At 45.0% G+C, this 18,339-nt stretch overlaps 1 protein-coding gene and 1 long non-coding RNA gene across 3 annotated transcripts in view; one reads left to right on the forward strand and one right to left on the reverse strand.

The window, feature by feature from the left end:
- Positions 1-15,038, forward strand: part of SBF2 (SET binding factor 2) — a 498,121-nt gene extending 483,083 nt beyond the window's left edge. For both annotated transcript variants that reach the window (XM_005215931.5, NM_001103237.3), the window contains 8 exons: positions 2,472-2,598; positions 4,746-4,873; positions 6,023-6,256; positions 7,409-7,513; positions 8,891-9,084; positions 9,723-9,810; positions 12,166-12,297; positions 13,284-15,038. In XM_005215931.5, the coding sequence (XP_005215988.1) occupies positions 2,472-2,598; positions 4,746-4,873; positions 6,023-6,256; positions 7,409-7,513; positions 8,891-9,084; positions 9,723-9,810; positions 12,166-12,297; positions 13,284-13,382 (1,107 nt within the window). In that variant the 3' untranslated portion in view covers positions 13,383-15,038. The remainder of the gene's footprint in view (positions 1-2,471; positions 2,599-4,745; positions 4,874-6,022; positions 6,257-7,408; positions 7,514-8,890; positions 9,085-9,722; positions 9,811-12,165; positions 12,298-13,283) is intronic.
- LOC104974249 (uncharacterized) overlaps positions 1-18,339 on the reverse strand; it is a 50,625-nt gene that overhangs the window by 18,658 nt on the left and 13,628 nt on the right. The window lies entirely within an intron of this gene.

Here is an 18,339-nt window from a genome sequence, read left to right on the forward strand (position 1 = left end):
ACAGTTTGCAAGCCTGATGCAGAAGAGTCAGACTGTTTTAATACATTCTTAGCCTCCATTTTATTTTGCATTATGTATGAACTAAAATTTTAGTTCAGTGTAAAAGCCAAAAAAAAATAGGGAAAAAAAAATCTTTAATCATCACAGAAATCTAGGTTTCTAATCAAGTGATAAAGGTTGATAAATTGATGGTATCCAGATCATGACTTTAAACTCCCATTGATCTATTGAGCAATCAACATATTGCACATATGCCGCTCTCTTGGCTGACCAAGTGTGAGTCTACATTGCCAAATTAAACATGGAGAGGAAAGCTGGCTTTTAGACAGCCTGCCTGCAGTGTTCATTTGAAACAGCTTTTAAGCAAATACAATTATGATTGGAACTTATCTCAACCAAGCAAAATTCTCTCATTGGTCATGAGAGAGTGAGCAGTCCAGAGGTGAGATTGCTGGGTGGACCAGAGTGTCCCAAGGTCATCAGCCTGTCTTCTGCCAACGTAAGACGGCTCCAGAGAGTCTGCCTTCAGCACAGCACAGCTCAGTGACCGTTCCAGGCTCTGCCCTGCTGCCACCCTCCCATGCCATTCCCTCATCCTTATTCCTCTCTCCAGTGACCTCACTAAGTTACTGATGGAAAATTAAGGTTAAAAGGCATAAGCTCTTCCCTCCCACCCTTGGCACTTGAACATACTTTTCTTCTTGTCTACTCTTCTATTCCGCCTCATTTTTAAGGCTTTTGCCTGCTTCTGGACCCTTGGCCTCATTCATTCTTGCTTTCCCAGGGCCTTACTCTCTTAGTTATCAGCTCTTTCTCCACAGTTTATTCTCTGTTGGCTCCTTCTGCCTTGCCCTCAGACAGGCACACCTTTCTTTTATCAGGAAAACGACTCTTGCTGTCCCCCCACAAACCACCACCTTCTCTTCTCATTCCTTTCACTGCCAAACTTCTGTAAGTATAATTTTTCTTGTTGTATTACACACTGTTACACCACAGATGCCTGGAAAGCAAGGACCACGGCATACAATAATTTGTATTTGTCAAGTATCTAGCACAGTATGAAGTAAATGAGACAGTGACTGAGGAGCCTAACAAGCCAGGATTCAAATCTGGGCTCTCTCATTACTGTAAGTGACCTTGGGCAAATTACTTAATCCTGCTCATCTTCAGCTTCCTCATCCGTACAGGGTTGGGGATGGGTGAGAATACCTCTCTTCAAAGGATCTGAACGGACATTTTTCCAAAGACATACAAATGGCCAAAGGTATATGAAAAAGTGTTCACTCACCCAGGGATCGAACCCAGGTCTCCCGCATTGCAGACAGACGCTTTAACCTCTGAGCCACCAGGGAAGCCCCAGTAATCATCAGGGAAGTGCAAATTGAAATCACAAGACGTCACTTCACACTTGTTCGAATGGCTAGTATCAAAAAGACAAACGGTAACAGTGCAGGAAAGGATGCAGAGAAAAGGGAGCTCTTGTGCGCTGCTGGTAGGGATGTAAATTGATTCAGTCACTACGGAAAACAACACGGAGGCTCCTCAGAATATTAAAATAGAGCTACCGTGTGACCCAGCAGTCCCGTTTCTGGATACACTGGAGGGAATGAAATCGTTACCTCAGAGATATTTCACTGTAGCGTTATTCACAATGGTCAAGAAATGACCTAAGTATCCATCTACAGGTGAAAGGATAACATATGTTATAAATATAAACATTATATACATAAACATTAGAATATCACTCAGTCGTGAGAAAAAAGTAAATCCTGCCATTGCAACAGTGTGGATAAACCCTGAGAGAATTATGCTAAGTGAAATAAGTCAGAGAAAGATAAATACTGTATGATCTCACTTATAGGTAAAACCTTAAAAAGCCTTACTCACAAAAACAGAGTAGAATGGTGGTTACCAGAGGCTGGGGGTTGTGGGGAGGTGGCAGATGGGAGATGTTTGTCTTCCAGACTTAAGAGGAGTAAGTTCTGGGGGTCCACTGTACACCATGGCAACTATAGTTAGTATTACTGTATTATATCCTTGAAAGTTGCTAAGAAAGTAGATCTTAGATGTTCTCACCACCAAAAAAAAAAAGGTAATCATATGAGGTTATGGAGGTGTTAACTACCACTAACATGGTAATCATTTTATAATAGATTTGAGTATTAAATTACTGTGTTGTACACTTTAAACTTACACAATGTTATATGTCGATTTTTGCTCAATAAATCCAGCAAAAAATAATGCGTATCTTGTAGTGTTGTTATGGAGATTATATGAGATTATGCTTGTAAAACCCCCTAGCATGGTATCTGGCAAAGGCCTGGTTCACTTCCCACCTCCACTCCTGTTAGGGATTCAGTTGACTGAGTCACCAAATGGTCTCCCATGCATTTCAGTCAGTGTTCAGTGGCATGGCATCCACTTTTTGTTCCATTTAATTCTTATTCTTTTCTTTGCCTTGTGTGTTTCAGGTTCACAACCAGTATCCAACTGAGTTTGAATTCAATCTCTATTACTTAAAGTTCTTGGCTTTCCACTATGTGTCTAATCGCTTTAAAACATTTCTCCTGGATTCAGACTATGAAAGATTAGAGCACGGTACGTGTTTGCATGCCCTTGTTCAATCTTTTTTTGTTAGTTTTATGTATTTTTAATTAAAACCTCTAATTAAATAATCACCCCCAAGTGTGGCAAGGCCATTTTAGTGTTTTATTCTGAACTATGAAAGTATAATGGACATGAATGAGCGAGATTTTGCGCTGTGCCAGATCTCAGGGACTGCTAGTGGTCATCCTGTAGCACCTTTGAAAACGTAAATCTGCTTATTACTGTCTTCTTATCTCCAAGCAGTAGCACGGTTTGTGGAGAAACACCTGACTCCTAGTCATCCCATCCCTGGTACACTCTGGTAGGTTACTGCTCCCCTGGAAGCAGTTTGCATAGCAGTTATGGCCACGGGCTCTGGAGCAAACAATACAGTTAAATTTCAACACTGCCAGTTACCAGCCAAGTATCGATACTTAGGACAGGTTAGGTTCCTCTCTGAGTTTCCTCAGTTTCCACATCTTTAAAATGAGGAGAATAATAGCACACACCGCTTTTTGGACCAGGATGACCACATTAATATTTGTAAATTTCTTAGCACAGTTGCTACCACATAGTAAGAACTCAATAAATTTTAGATAGCACCATTATTATAATTTTTAATGGCAGTAACAGTTCTAAAGAATAGATTCTTGAAAGCTGGTCAGCCCCTGTGTAAACATTGCCCAAGGGGATTTTACGTTCTTACTCTGCTATTGTTATAGGGAGGGGTAAAAAGAAATAAAGAAAAGCAGTATGTTATGTTTACTGTGTATTTTCAGTATATTATACATACTGAATATTCATAAAGAGGATTTTCTTAATGGCTGAAAATATTCACTAATGTTCTGAGTTTAAAATATGAAAGCAAGAAATACTGTTTTTCAATGCATGCTATTAAACTTGTCTAGTACAATATTTCATACTTTTGGTAAGGGAGACATTACTGGTGATACCATTTCCTTTCCTATTTGAACTTCCAGACCTTTGTTGACTCATAAAATTGTCATTCCACGCATCACAATCAGAAACCTTAATTTTTTAGTCACCCTTGTGTTGGGAAGACATTAAGTAGAGCTGGTTACAGTGGACATTAGAGTCACTTAGAGAACTTTTTAAAATGACTTTTATCTGGGGCCCATTCTCATACTCTGTAATTGGTCTGAGGTGAGACCTAAGTACTGGGACTTTTTGAAGCCCCTGTTTTTTTTGTTGTTGTCTTTTTTAAATGAGTGGCCAGGGTTGAGAACTACTGTTCTGCACTCTACACTTAACAGGTAGAGAAGAAACATTAATTAGTGTTGGTGCTAGTTTAGTCTCTAAGTAATGTCCAACTCCTAAAACTCCACGTCTTGGGGGCCCCTCATAAGATTTTGTGCAGTCTTGGGCATGAGACATTATTTTATGGTCAATAAAATGCTTATTAACTTTTGACTGAGTCTTTTCATTTAAAGCAAGAAAAGACAGCACTGCCACGAGAGGCACTCTTCCTGGCCTTTTCAAGAAATACCTCCTGCCTCATGCTAACACACCTTCCTCTCTATTAAAACAAAGTGGGCTCATGTGAGTGACAGACTAAAAGGTATAAATATAGTGCCTGAAATGCCACCCTCCCCAACTCAGCTTTGAACTCACCCAAGGATACAGACCACACCCATCTGACATCTACAGTCTCCTGACCACGATGTGTGGTGTATGTGAACTACCAAAGAAAACACTTTAAATGGCTTCGTAATAAACAGCCAGCAACTTTATAAAGAAACATAAAATTATGTTTTTAACTGAGTCTCATCAAATCAGTTTCCTTCCAGCTTTTTGGAAAAATGTGTAGAATGTCTGCTGGCATGGACCTCTGTGAATCTAGATATAGATGTGGGATGTGGCCTGGGGGGGAGTCATGATGTATTGCTAAATACTTGGGAAAACTTCAGCACATGTTTTCCTTCCATTTGGATTTGTTTCCATATAGCTGTGAAGTCCATTCCTATCTTTAGCTTTGCTACAGTCCTTTCCTATCTTTTTATTTTCTAAGGTTTTTGCGCATGCAGTGATGTTTCGAGAGCCATACGAAATGCTCCATTTTTCATCTGCTACATGCATCACATTTTTAAGCAGACTGTTGATTTATTTGACTTTTGTTTTGCTGATTTTTTTTTTTCCAGGAACTTTATTTGATGATAAAGGAGACAAGCATGCTAAAAAAGGAATTTGTATTTGGGAGTGTATTGATAGAATGCACAAGAGGAGTCCCATTTTCTTTAATTATTTATATTCACCAGTGGAAATAGAGGTAAAGAAAGAAAGCATTTATGTTGCATTTTTGGGATATTTTTGTGTTGAAGTTTTCCTTACTTTGAGCGTATATAAGCTGTTTAAGCTTTTTATAAACATTTGACTAGGTTTCATACCAGAAGCTATTTAAAAGTTGATACACTTTGGGTTTAGATTATGATTCAATGAAGTCTGTTACCAAATTCTTGACCAGAAAAATTAGGAGCTGGCCCCCTAGACATAGAAAGGATAACTTCAAGAAACTCAGAGCAAATCAACTTGCCCTGGGAAGGGAAAACAAAACTTGAAACCTCAGCATGCTGTCTAAGCTGAAAAACCTAAAATACTTCAGATAAGACTTCCCTAAATCCATTCATACCAGAGCCATGGAAGAAACCCTATGAGAAGCAGGAAGGTTGGAGCCCAGCCCACGAAGGTTGACTTCTCAGGGACGGCCACGCTCTGCCATGCCCGTCTGCATGAAATAGGCTCTGCAGTGGAGTGGAGCTCTCCACCACCACTCATGGGCAAAAAGGCTGGGCTGTGAGCCCCAGAACAATAGGACCCCACCCCGGCCTTTCTCCAGATGCACCCTTCTCATGAGGTGTGTGAGAAACCAAGGGTACACGCTTAGATGCTCCTCCTTCATCTAGACCACACTCTGGTACTTCACAATTCCTTGCCCAAATTCAAATTACTTACCAGACCACTTCCCTAAGCCAGTAAGTGTACTCCTAAGCCAAAGGGCAGCTAAGGAGTAGCATTTGTCAGGGAGCAGACAGAGTTCAGCTGCAGGGCTGGGGTATATGTGCATGTTCGTAAGAGACCTTCAGAGTGTAGGACAGAGCTGAGCCTGGAGGAGCAGGGGTTTAGGCCAACAACTGGGAACTGGGACCAGCCTCCCCCAGTGCAGAGGGGTCTGAGAATTCTCAACTGAAACCTGGCCTTCTAGGTCGTTTGGAAGTTATATTTGTCAGAGTAGGAAGATAGAACATACTTTATCTAATAGTTATATTGATGTGTAATGTTTAAATATATAGACATATGTCGTCAGAACCTCTGTTCATCCTCTTCCCTGGACCCTGCAGTGTCAGGGGCTGGCCTGCCAGTAAGCTTGGGCTACTTTGAGGTCAGGATGAAACTACATTTCAGAATTTTCTTTAAACAGGCCCTGAAGCCCAATGTAAACGTTTCCAGCCTCAAGAAGTGGGATTACTACATAGAGGAGACGCTTTCCACGGGGCCCTCGTATGACTGGATGATGCTGACCCCCAAGCAGCTGCCCTCCGAAGACTCTGAGCTGGCCGGAGGAGCCAGGCCCCAGAGCCAGAGGAGAACCGTGTGGCCGTGCTACGATGATGTCAGCTGCGCTCAGCCCGACGCTCTCACCAGCCTTTTCAGTGTAAGTCACCACGTGAAGCCAGACTCCCAAGGCTCTGGGCTCCTGAAGGCACAAGAGGCCTCGGGAACCTGGCTGAGTGAAGCCTGGTTCACCAGCTCCTGGCCATGGCTCTCCTCACACTGGGCTAGCATTCTTGCCAGCACCATAGAACATGCGGAAGCCAGACCTGCTCCCCAGCATCCCTGGAGATCCAGGCGCAGGGACTGGAAAACAGTCTTAGTAGAAGTGAGTTTTTCATCATTACGAGGAAGCATTCAAGCAAGTAGAGCAGTTTGCAGCTTCCCGGCTGTTTCATCTGGCCAAGAGCCGGAGTCAGGCCTGGGTTATGACTTCTGTGGGTGCCTTACTCCTCCAGTCAGAAGTGTGGGGAGCTGATGGTCTGATGGGAGTACTGCCAGCCGTCTTCTACAAGGAATATTCTGGAGTGAAGCCATTCTGGCAGTAACCCCATGATGAGAGCAGTGGCCCTGAGGAAAGGGTTTGAGCCCTGACACAGGCCAGACAGTTCCTGAAGAGTCCTCTCCATTCAGTCTTCCCACCAGGAGAAGGGTGTGTGAGCGCGCCGTCACAGAGGCCGCTGCTCTGCTCTCAGTCTCCCTGGCCGAGGGAAACGCCAGGCCTTGGGCATTTCTTGGTTCATTCTCCCTACATCTGGTTTGAATCATCAGAGTCAAGGGGTTCCTCTGTCCAGGACAGACTTCTCATCTACCTCAGCTATTAGGGACTGGACATAGGCCTAGTGCTTGACCTTTTGCTGTGGCCATGAGATTTCCTATGGGCTGGCCAAGGATGAAGGTGTTTGGGATACAGATTTCATCTCTCTATTTAAGCCATCTGTACAAAGAGGCCCGGTTACAGATCCTAATAAATCATCTTTGCCACAGTGTATCACACCAGCTAGCACTCCCGCCACCACTGTTCCTGGCTTGGGAGGCCTCTGGCCCGGGCTCGCTGCAGCCTTTCACTGCTCTGGTCGTGCTCCTCCTCTGGCTCCGAGGAGCTGTGGCTCTGGGGAGCACCATGATTTCTGTGAAAGAAGTTCGTTTGAGTTTGTCCGCTGTTATGGAAAAGCCCAAACGAACTTCTTAACCAACCCAATACTTAACTGTCAAAAAAAAAAAAAAAACAACAACCCTTTTGATTTCTCTGTAGGAAATTGAAAGACTGGAGCATAAATTGAACCAAACCCCTGAGAAGTGGCAGCAGCTGTGGGAGCGGGTAAACGTGGACCTTAAAGAAGAGCCCAGAGCAGACCATGTGAGTTGGCAAAGCCCTTTGAAGAGCTGCTGCTGAGCTTCTTGAGGGCACTGGATCAGGTGGGGCCTCTGCCACCGGTAACCCAGGAGGTGTATGGCCAAAGAGAGGGGTCGTGCCTTGAGGGTCCAGGGCAGAAAGTTCCAAACGACCGAGTACTTCCTGAGTGTCTGACTCTACCACAGTGATATAATACTTATGTTCAGTGCCCCAAATCCAGGGGAAATTACTGGGTCTTTTCTATCTCAGCACCTCTGTGGTTTCAGCTGATCTTCTACAACAGGAGAGGAGGGAAGAAGGAAATGCCAAGATCTTGCTGGCGCCAGAGAAATAGGGAAAATCAAATATTTTAAAACAATAAAATATGCCACTCTCTGTTGTTCACACCCCCTTTTTGTTTCTAAATTAAGAAACATTTACTCTAAAAATATTTTAATACCAAATACTCCATTTTCGGCTTCTCACCACCCCTTAAGCTGTAAAATGTGGAATGGGCTGTGCTGAGCCCCTGAGCATCCACACCTTAGCGTCCTATTAACCCGCAGCGAGGCAGCGGCGTCTGGCTCATGCGTGCAGGCTCAGGCCCAGATAACACGGCTGACACACAGGGCGGCCACCGGCCAAACCCACAGCAGGTCGGCTCCAAGTGCAACAGAGGGAGGTTAGGACAGATGAGAGCACTTCAGGAAAGGAGAGGTAAGCAGGGTCAGATGTCACAGAGCGGTCAAGGAGAATGGAGTACAGGAGAAGATGTCCTCTGACCCTGTAAGAAGGGGTTCTTGGGACGCCATCTCTGGCCTTCAGGTGGCAACTCAGGGGCTGTTATCAGACAGGCCGTGGGTGGATGAGGATGTACTGCTTTTTTCCTCAGAAGAATAAAATAGTTTGTTAATTTTTTTTCTGATTATGAATACAATATATGTATTCCTTTATAACACAGGAAGTTATAAAATAGAAGTCACCCAAAATTTATAACGTAGAAATAAACCGCTATGCCTTCAGACTTTTAAACACATATATAAAAGGGATTTACTATAGACATAGTTTTAAAACCTGCTTTCTTTTTTCCTTAATATATGGCATGCGTGTCTTTTCCATTTGTCGTATATAAATCAGCACCCTTTGTAACAGATGTCTAGAATCCCATTGTTCAGACATATTTTTTTTAACTAGCCCCATAATGATAGACATTTAGGTAGTTTCTAGTTTTTTGCTATTATAAAAAAAGACTCCAAGGTAAGCATCTTTTTATACATGTTTTATATAGACATATATATGGTCCAGTTTCTTTATTGAGGTAAATTTTTAGAAGTAAAATTACCGGGTCAGTCGCTTAAAGTCTTTGTAAAGCCTTCCTATCTCCTGTTCTGTCTTTTTCAGCCCCAGAGATACCCTTCAGGCTCCCCAGGAACTGTGTCCACCAACCTCCCTTTTTATCAGAAGAGGCCTCAGCTGCACCTTCCAGACAGCAACCTGGCAGAGGAGCAGAACACTGGTGTCTCCCCATCCAACGGGGTGGACCGCAGAGCAGCCACGCTGTATAGCCAGTACACGCCCAAGAACGACGAGAACAGGTGGACGTTGGGAGCCCTGCCCGGGGGTGCGACAGAGGCTCTCCCAGCCCCTCTCGAATCAGCCAGGCCTAGGCCATGCCACGTTCTATCAACTTAAAATGGATCCTCTTTAATTCTTTGTTTCTGTTTTAAATGTGTTAGATGGTTCTTGGAAGAGGAAAAGTCAAAATTACAACTAAAATAAGGCCAGGAGGTTGTAGTTTTTTGTGGCAGGTCCTACTATCTCCTATCTGCCTGGTCTTTTGAGGGAATGTGTGTTAGTGAGCGCTTCTCCAGTGGCAGACTTCTGAGATCCAGCACATGCTCGCCCAAGCAGAAAGGAATTTACTCACATGAAGTGAGAAGGCTACCTTCAGGCTTCTGTCATTCACCAGCTCTGCTTCCTGTACAGGCTGCGTGAACCCCAGCGTGGTACAAAGGATGGCTGCTGAGAGCTCCAAACCTCACAAGTTTGGTAATCCCAGCAGAATGAGGCAGTCTTTCCCTGAGAGCCTAGTAGAGAAATTCTGGGGGGAGCTCCGACTGATCTTTTTTGGATCATCTAGGGGAAACAGAAACTTGACCAACAAAAACAACAGATATCGCCTTTACAGTACGTAGTAAAATCATATTAACCGCCACGTCATCATTACTTCTAGGTCCTTTGAGGGAACGCTGTACAAAAGAGGGGCTTTGCTGAAAGGCTGGAAGCCCCGTTGGTTTGTTTTGGATGTAACAAAGCATCAGGTAATAAACCCCATCACAACCTATAGCAGTCACTTCTGCCCAGGCGAGCCTCCGTCCCTGGCTGTTGTGTGACTCTCAGCAGACACACACAGCCCCCATGTACAGAATGCTTCCCTGAGGCCTCCCACCAGCTACCTGGGGGCTCCTCCATGGACCCAGTGAGAGAGCACGCAGCAGCCCTCTGAGAAAGTGCGGGTGTGTGCGACGGAGGCAGTGACCTGGCTCCCAGAGCATTAAGAGCAACAAAACTCTGCTTTTTAATGCTCATGCATCTCCTGCTGCCTGCTGTCCACAACCAGGCCAGGAGAGGACCTCAGGGTTTCAGCGTGTTGCATACCACACGCACATACAGAGCCCACGCCTGTGCACACTCTCCAGAGTACAGATCACTTCGTCTCGACAGCACAAAGCATCCATTCAGAGTCGAGGGCGTTAATTTATTCAACAAACATTTCTTGAACACCTTCTCTGTGCCCATCCCTGTACTAAAGAAGGCATCATTATCCCTCAAAGGGGACAGCAACAGAGGAGGGCGGGAGCTTTAAAATAGGCAGAAAGGGATGTGCCCATGCAAACCTGAAATCCACAGTGGGCGGACACTAGCCTGGACCTCCCAGACCATGCTGGAAGTCTTTTCCCCACTGTTAGGTTCTCTGCTATGGCTCTAGCCCCCCCGCTCTCCCCACAGTCCTTAGAGTCAGAATCTTTGCTCCGGTGATCTTGGAGGGTAGGGGGACACTAGGCAAACTTCCAGCCTCTTTGTATCATTCACTGGAGAGTCACGTGTCCTCCCATGGTCTGACCGGAGACGTCACTCTGCCTTAGAACTGACCGGTCAGCCTTGAGCAGATTCTCAGTGCATTTATGTGTAACATGGAGTCTCCTGAGAAAGATACGGGCTGTACCCCAGTATGGTGCTCTGGTTGGAGCTGCATCTAGATGACTCCTGCCAGATGAACACTTTATGTGGGGATCAACCACCTTTCACTCTGCTCAAGGAGTTTCATAAAGGTTACACAGGATCCTGCTGGATTACAGATACAGAGAATTTTTTTTTTTTACAGATATGCAGTGGAAGCCCGTTTTAGGCAACTGGACTTTAAACAGCACTGTCTCTGAAATTAGAGCCTACATTGTGTAGAAAAGTCCCATTAAACCACTAAATAAAACATAGGAGAATGTCATGATGTTTCTATAATTTACAGTAACGTCAAATTATACTTGCATTCTTGACAGTCTTTTAGATTTAATACAAAAGGTGTACGGTTTTCTATTTGTCCTGCTCCTACCATGCCTGCAGAGAGAGGCAGAGAGAAGTCTGAGGCCAGAATCACAGTGATGGAGGCACCAGACACATTCCTGCCATGTAACTTTCTGAAATCCAGACTGATAGAGTTCAAGTGAAATCCAGTCCTTACACATAGTAACCATCAGTCAAATGTTGAGCTCTTCATTGTTTTTCAAAAATCACTTCATATCTACATGCTATTTGGAAATCAGCTTTTCAAATACAGTATAGCTTGAACATATTTTCCTCCCAGTTCACACAGATCTTATTTCTTAAATGTTGTATAGCATCCCATACTATTGATGTACATCATTTAATTAACCAACACCCTACTGACAGGCAGATACATCTGTTCAGTCCTTAGCTGGTAGAGGGAGTGCTGAAGGAAGCCTCTTTATTTGTGTGCCTTTGCATGCTTGTGGGAGTCTTTCTGTAAGATAAAAAGGGAAAGGTGTAGCAATAGGGATAAGCATTTTAAGTTTTAGTTCATATTGCCAGATTGTCCTCTAATAGGTTTCTGACTAATTATAACCCCACAAACGGTGCTTACGAATACCTCATGCCTTCCATTCAACCTGAATATTGTCAGCCATTTGAAATATTTCTTAATCTATGTGAAAAGTGAAATCTCATTGATTTCATTTACCTTTGACTGTTGAGGCTCTTCACCTTTTCAGATGTTTATATGTCGCTCAGATTTTTTCTGTGAGTTGCCAGTTGAAATCCTTCGATCAGTTTTCTATTAGGTTGTTTATCTTTTTCTTCTCAATCTCTAGGAATTTTGTATATATTCTAAACATTAACCCCCTATTCATATGTTCCATATATTTTTACAGTTGTTGATGTTTTTATTCTTTTATAATACATTTATTCAAATTTCAAAAAATGTGTCTTTTTACCCTCTCTCCCAGCTACCTAATTCTTCTTCCTAGAAGCAGTGTTTTTAATTTCTTGTCTGTTCTCCCAGACATAGTTGAACAAGATATGGGAAAGTATTCAGATACCTTTTGCAAAGCCCTGCTGTCCCCCTTCCTGAGTCTCATACCCCACGTGTCCTTTGGTTCCAGCTGCGATACTATGACTCGGGTGAGGACACCAGCTGTAAGGGCCACATCGACCTGGCTGAAGTAGAAATGGTCATCCCTGCCGGCCCCAGCATGGGCGCCCCGAAGCACACGAGTGACAAGGCTTTCTTTGATGTAAGTTGACCTTGTCTTTTCCTGGCTCTCTGCACGTAATCCCTTACAGTCAGTCCATCCACTCCAAGAATGACAGGGCCTCAGAGCAGCTGATGGTGACTACCGATGGGCCACAGCCCCACCCTGGCTGTGGGAACTGCTGCAGAACCTGAAGCCAGCACTCTTAATCCCCAAACCTGACCTCTCCCCGCTGTCCCTGTGGCTCATAAAGGCTGCGTGTTGCTTTGCACAAAAGACTTCTTCAAAAGGTATCCAACTACACTTGGAAGCAGAGGAACTCCTTGTTAAATATTGTTATTCACTCACCACCTTCTGTCAAGAACAGATGTTACTTCCCTTTTATATCTTGTTGTCTTCAAGCTTGATCATCCAAAAAAAACATCATTAGTCACACATGATGCCTGTCTTCCCTGACATCTTCAGCAGGCCTTGGGACATTTTATGGGCCACATGATAGGGGACTTATGTAGTCCCCAGAGCCAAGCAAGACTTCATACCAAACACAGGTCTTATTCTAGTGCCCTGCTCAGGGCTGTGAGGCCATTTCCCTGACTCTGAACTCCCAGTGAGGCCCCAGCTGAAGACTTAGAGAAAGAGATGGGAAGGGAATGTGAAAGCCAACCCCAGCATGATGTGGATGAAGCTCAGTCTTCTTGGCTCCTTTGCTGCATGGCTGCAGTACATGGGTGAGGCAAGAAGCTCCAGCTATTCCACACCCTCTTCCTTAGTCAATAAGGTACAAAGTCAGGCTTTTCTGGAATATCTGTCTTCTCTGCAGACCCTTCTGTTAAGATCCCCTGTGACTCTGGGGACCAGGAAAGTAAAATCACTTCCATACACAATGGCAGTACAGTGGAGGGCAGAGAAATAACGGAGGTTCCAGGGTAGCATGAAAAGGGAAGGTCTCAGGGATTGATTAGCTCACATGACCAAACCTGTAGACTAGCCCTGCCCTCATCTCTGCTTCTCTTCCTTTGTTTTTGCAGCTCAAGACCAGCAAACGTGTGTATAACTTCTGTGCCCAGGATGGACAGAGTGCCCAGCAGTGGATGGACAGGATCCAGAGCTGTATCTCTGATGCCTGATACCCATGGTCAACCCACACAGAAGAGGGAGGAAGGGCTTGTGCTGCCAGATAGGAAAAAAGTGCATGAATCCTTGAAGAGCTGACAGCTTCCTGCTCAGTTCTGATGAGTCATCCTAGGGCCTGAGGTTCTCCTGCCCAGACTTAGCCATTCCCCTCTCTCAGCAGTTGCTACATCTTCTTAGCCGGAGTAGATGTGTCACACAAGTCTGGTCAAGAGCCCCAGGCCCTCCCTGCATCGTGCACTAGGTTGTTCTAACCTAGTGGTTAGGACAATCCCTTGTGGTTAGGGATCAGAAGAATGTTTCCTGAGCCATCTGTCACCCATCCCCTAGCCAAGCGGCTACCACCCACCTGGGTCCTTCTTCATGAAAGCAGGATCCTTTCTGTTCTCCAAGGTCATAACTTCCTTGGAGAACTTCCTGACAAGCAAAACTCAAAATCCTCCAAGACTATCTTCCATTCTGCCTAGGTTTCCCATTGGAGGCTCCTGCTCTTATTGCCCAACCTTAGAGATACTTGGTTCTCTGGTGCTGCCGAAGGTGCTTCCAGGATCCCTGCTCAGCGCTGGGGTTCACAGCAAGACCACCAGTGCTCAGGCAGGCCAAGGGGCACACAGAATAGCCTGATGGGAAAGATTGGCCAGGGAATGGTGCAGTAATCACCAGGCCAATGCAGGAAAACACCGCTTCCAAAACACTGAGTTTTCCTAGGCCAAAGGTGCCCTGAGGATCCAGGACTTCATGGTCCCATGTATTCTTCTGCTCCCTGACAGCTTCTTACACAAAATAACATGCAGAAAGCTGAATGCACTAATTCACAAAACAGCCACTTGCACTGAACTCTAATAAAGTGAAGATGTTGGAGAGGCAGAAGCCAGCTGTTTATGAGCACACCACCCCTGTGACAAGGGCTGTATAGCCACGGTCGCACCGTGGCGTGACTGGATACCCAAACAGCACCTCTGCACGTGAACTTAAGGACTTGTTTAGTCGGTTAGATTTTCTGTACTTTTGATAACCTGTGTTTGTCCAGCTTGAGATACAGGAATGCTGTTTGCTCACAGTGAACAGAGACAGCTTTTCTGCAACAGCCACTGGTCAGCTGGAGTCGTAGGTAGCTAGATCATCACATTTGTTTTGAAATGTTAATATGTTAAATACCAAACTAATGTTTCAAAAATATGTATATATGATTTCTATACCCTTGTTTTTCAGGTAGTCTGCTTATAATTTAATATAAAATTAACTGATTCATTCATAAGATTTCAGTAATTTTAAAATGGTTCCCTTTTTAAAAAGCCACTTTGTAGATGAAAAATAAATCAGATTTTCAAATTTAAAATTATCTACACACTAGGAAACAGAACTGTGTTAATATATAAGAAATTCGGGGAAAATAAGAATGAAGGATTTTTCTATCATTTTCATTTTATAAATTGCCACCTGTGAAAATGTTTTTGCACATTATTTGTATTTTTCTTTGTATATGAAATAATTTTTTGTACTCTGTAAAATATGGAGCCCACTGTACCTTCAGCTATTTGAGACTTTACACAGTGCTTCTTTTGTAACTGGATTCTTTTAACTTTCATGAAGGCACTACATGCCTTGTATTCACTAACCACCTTGAATTAAACATTTCTTAAGAAAAAGCATCCCTCACTTACTGAAATAGAGCTCATTGTGCGTTGCGGGACACTTAGGAGGCCACACTCATGATTCATACACGGGACTAAAAGTTCAAGGGTAAAGCACAGCATAACCCATCTCTTGTCTTGGTTTATTAATGTCGTCACTGCCCTGGTTCTGAACACACTGCTGCAGAGTTTAGGGAAGAGGCCCGCCCTGTGCCTCTGATGAGCTGTGTGAAGTTGGTTAAATCCTTTACCTCTTCCAGGTTGCAGTTTCGCCACCTGTGGCATATGGCAACTGGCAAGAATTTTAGGCAGGAGAAATCAAACGCTAGTCCAGAAGCAGATTTTTCTGCTTCAGGAAGTTATTAAACAGCACAGTCTGGACCATACTTCCTCTCGTTAAGCTCTTGGAGTTTACCTTGGGGACCCCGATTACATCTGGATGGGGAGCCAACAGAATGCAGGTTCTCAGGGCTGAACCCCCAAGTCTGGAGATCCAGGGAGAAGGAAGGGCCCCATCGTCGCCCTCCTGAGCCTTCCAATTTCCTGAGTCTCCAGGACTCCTGGGACCTGCCATTCTGCATGCTGTGACCCTGACATGACTAACAAGGGAAACAGCTGGGAGTCGAGCCCAAGAGTGTCAGGCCGCCCTTCGTTCCTCAACCTTAGCTGTGTGGGGAGAAGGGTACTGGGTTCCAAGGAAGAAAGACTAGGGCCTGGAGCCCTGGCCCTGCGGCTCCCCTGACAAGGCCTTTCTATGCCTGGGTTCTTGCAGCCCCAGGGGAGCACAGGCCCCCCCCCAAAACCTTCAGCCCAGGTTCTTCATCTTACCTCCCTAGCCCCTCTACCCGATGACCTCACTCCAGAGCTGGAGTGTTAACTGTTAATAGTACGGCTAATTTGTTTCTCAATGAAAATTGACTTTTATAGATATTTCATTCGGAGTTGTTTTAAGACTTGTTAAGTAACTCCATTATCTCAAAGAACTTCTGAATAATCTCAAGATCTCAGGCTGATAACCAGGAAATGCCCTCAGCATTTCAGCAATCAGAGCTATGAATTAAGCCAAGAATAAAACAGTATTGTCAGGGGAAGCACACTGATTGAAACCGCCCACCCTGGCCAGGCACCATAGTAACCATTTGCGTGAGTTGTTCTATGACAGGCAGTCCTGGTAAGGAACAGGGAACCAAATAAGCCTCCACCAAACCAGAAGAGTTCGGGAAAGGTCAAGGGAGATAGCACCTGTCTGACCACCTCCCAGAATCCTCCTCTCTGGCATCCATCTTGGCTGAACAAGGTGAGCACCACCAGGAAAGGCTCTGAGTCAGAATGACTGGCTAAGGACAACCCGGAAACTAATCCCATCACCATAAAACCCAAGACTGCAAGCCACGTGACAGCAGTTCTCCTGGGTTCCCTTACCCTCCTGCTCTCTGCCCGGGTGCCCTTTCCCAATAAAATCTCTTGCTTTGTCAGCACATGTGTCTCCTCAGACAATTCATTTCCGAGTGCTAGACAAGAGCCCAGTTTTGGGCCCTGGAAGGGACCCCCTTTCCTGCAACAGTATGGATGAAGAGATAAGACTTGGAGCAGTACTGCCAAATAGAAATATAATCAAGCCACTGTGAATCTTTTTTAAAAAGTAAAAAGAAGTTGATAAAGTTTTATAACATTTTATCTTTTCAATAATTTATTTACTGTAATCTATCAAAATTGACATGTTGAAATAATCAGTACAAAAAATTTCTCATGAACTAGTTCATACTGACTCCTCAAAACCCAGTGAGTATTTTGCACCTACGGTCTATCTCAGTTTGGACCAGTATGTTATCTTTTTTCCAACACCATTTCTCATACAAAATTCCTGTCGTTCCTCACTCCCTTCTCCAGTTCCCCCATACAGCTGGGTGTCCCGCAGTTCATCCAGTTCAGACGCTTCCTCCTCAGAGTCAGCCCAGACCCCATAGTTGAGGGCTTGGTCCCACATGAGTGTCCCCCCTTCAGATGCCACTTGCAAGTCCCAGGGGCCACCAGACTTTTGACCAATGCACAACCCCCTCCTCGGGTTCAGTGATTGTGCAGAATAACATGCACAGCTCAGGAAGTGCGTGGTCTGTGCTTATCAGTGTGTCCTAAGGGAGCAACAGCCACAAGGAAGGGATGCGTGGGGCAAGGATCGGAGAGAGGGTGGCCTGTGCCCTCCCAGCCCCTCTTTGTGGTCGCCAGCTGGGAAGCTCTCTACATCCCGTCAGGATTTTTTCATAACCCACTCTCCAGTCCCCCTGGAGGTGTAATTTCCCACACCCCGTTCGCACGTAGTTCTTTCTGGTAACCACCCTGAAGCTATCTAGGGGCCCAGCCTGAGTCACTGCATTCACATAAACACAGGTGTGGGCAGAGGGACTCATTATGAATAACAAAGGCACGCCTTTCACTCAGGAAGTTCTAAAGGTTTTAGCAACTCCAAGTCACAAACCCAGGACAAAGATCCAAAAAAAAAACTTTTTAAAATTATACCACAACTAGCCACATTCCTGGGCTACTATGCTAGGCAAGGCAGATTTAGAGCAAGCAACCTGCTCAAAGCAGAGCCAAAGTGGGAGGTGAGGGACCTCCGTGCTGCATCTAATTCGTGATAAGACCTTGAACTACATCTTAACTTTAAGGCTTTGACCTATAAAATGAAGGACCCTGATCTGTGAACTTGTGATTCCAAGGATTCACCTTTGCAGCAACTGAGGCTCCAAACTGTGATGGAAAGGATTTGCTGAAAGAGACCAAAGCATCTAAATCAGCGCTTCACAAATTGTAGCGTGTGTATGAATCATCTTGCTAAAATGAAGATCCTGACTCAGTAGGATTGAGAGGGGACTTGACATTCCATATTCCTAATATGCTCGCAGGTGACACTGAGGCTGCTGGTCCAAGGATCCTGCTTTGAGTGGTGCTAACAGACGTGTTCGTCCCAGTCCTCTGAGAAGCAGGCGCCAAATGCGCAGCAAAGTAGGGGAGGTTGGGAGAGTCAGGAGACCAGCGTGCAGGCATGACCTTGTCAAAGACCCAGGGAAGGGAGGGAGGAGGAAAAGCTGGGTGGGAGACTCAGACTGTGGAGTAACTCTAAGGAAGCTCGGCAAGGCAGATGAGAAGTCCTCAGGACATCACGAATCATCAGAGCAACCCCACACCTCCCCAGGACAGCCTGGGACACCCACCCCGTTCAGCCATCAGCATGCTGCAGCCAGGGAAACAAACAGCAGTGGATTCCAAAATGCAGCAGCAGCTGGGGCCCACAGTCACACACAGGCTGTGCACTCAGAGA

This window comes from Bos taurus, chromosome 15 (genome assembly GCF_002263795.3).
Source record: "Bos taurus isolate L1 Dominette 01449 registration number 42190680 breed Hereford chromosome 15, ARS-UCD2.0, whole genome shotgun sequence".
Taxonomy (NCBI): domain Eukaryota; kingdom Metazoa; phylum Chordata; class Mammalia; order Artiodactyla; family Bovidae; genus Bos; species Bos taurus.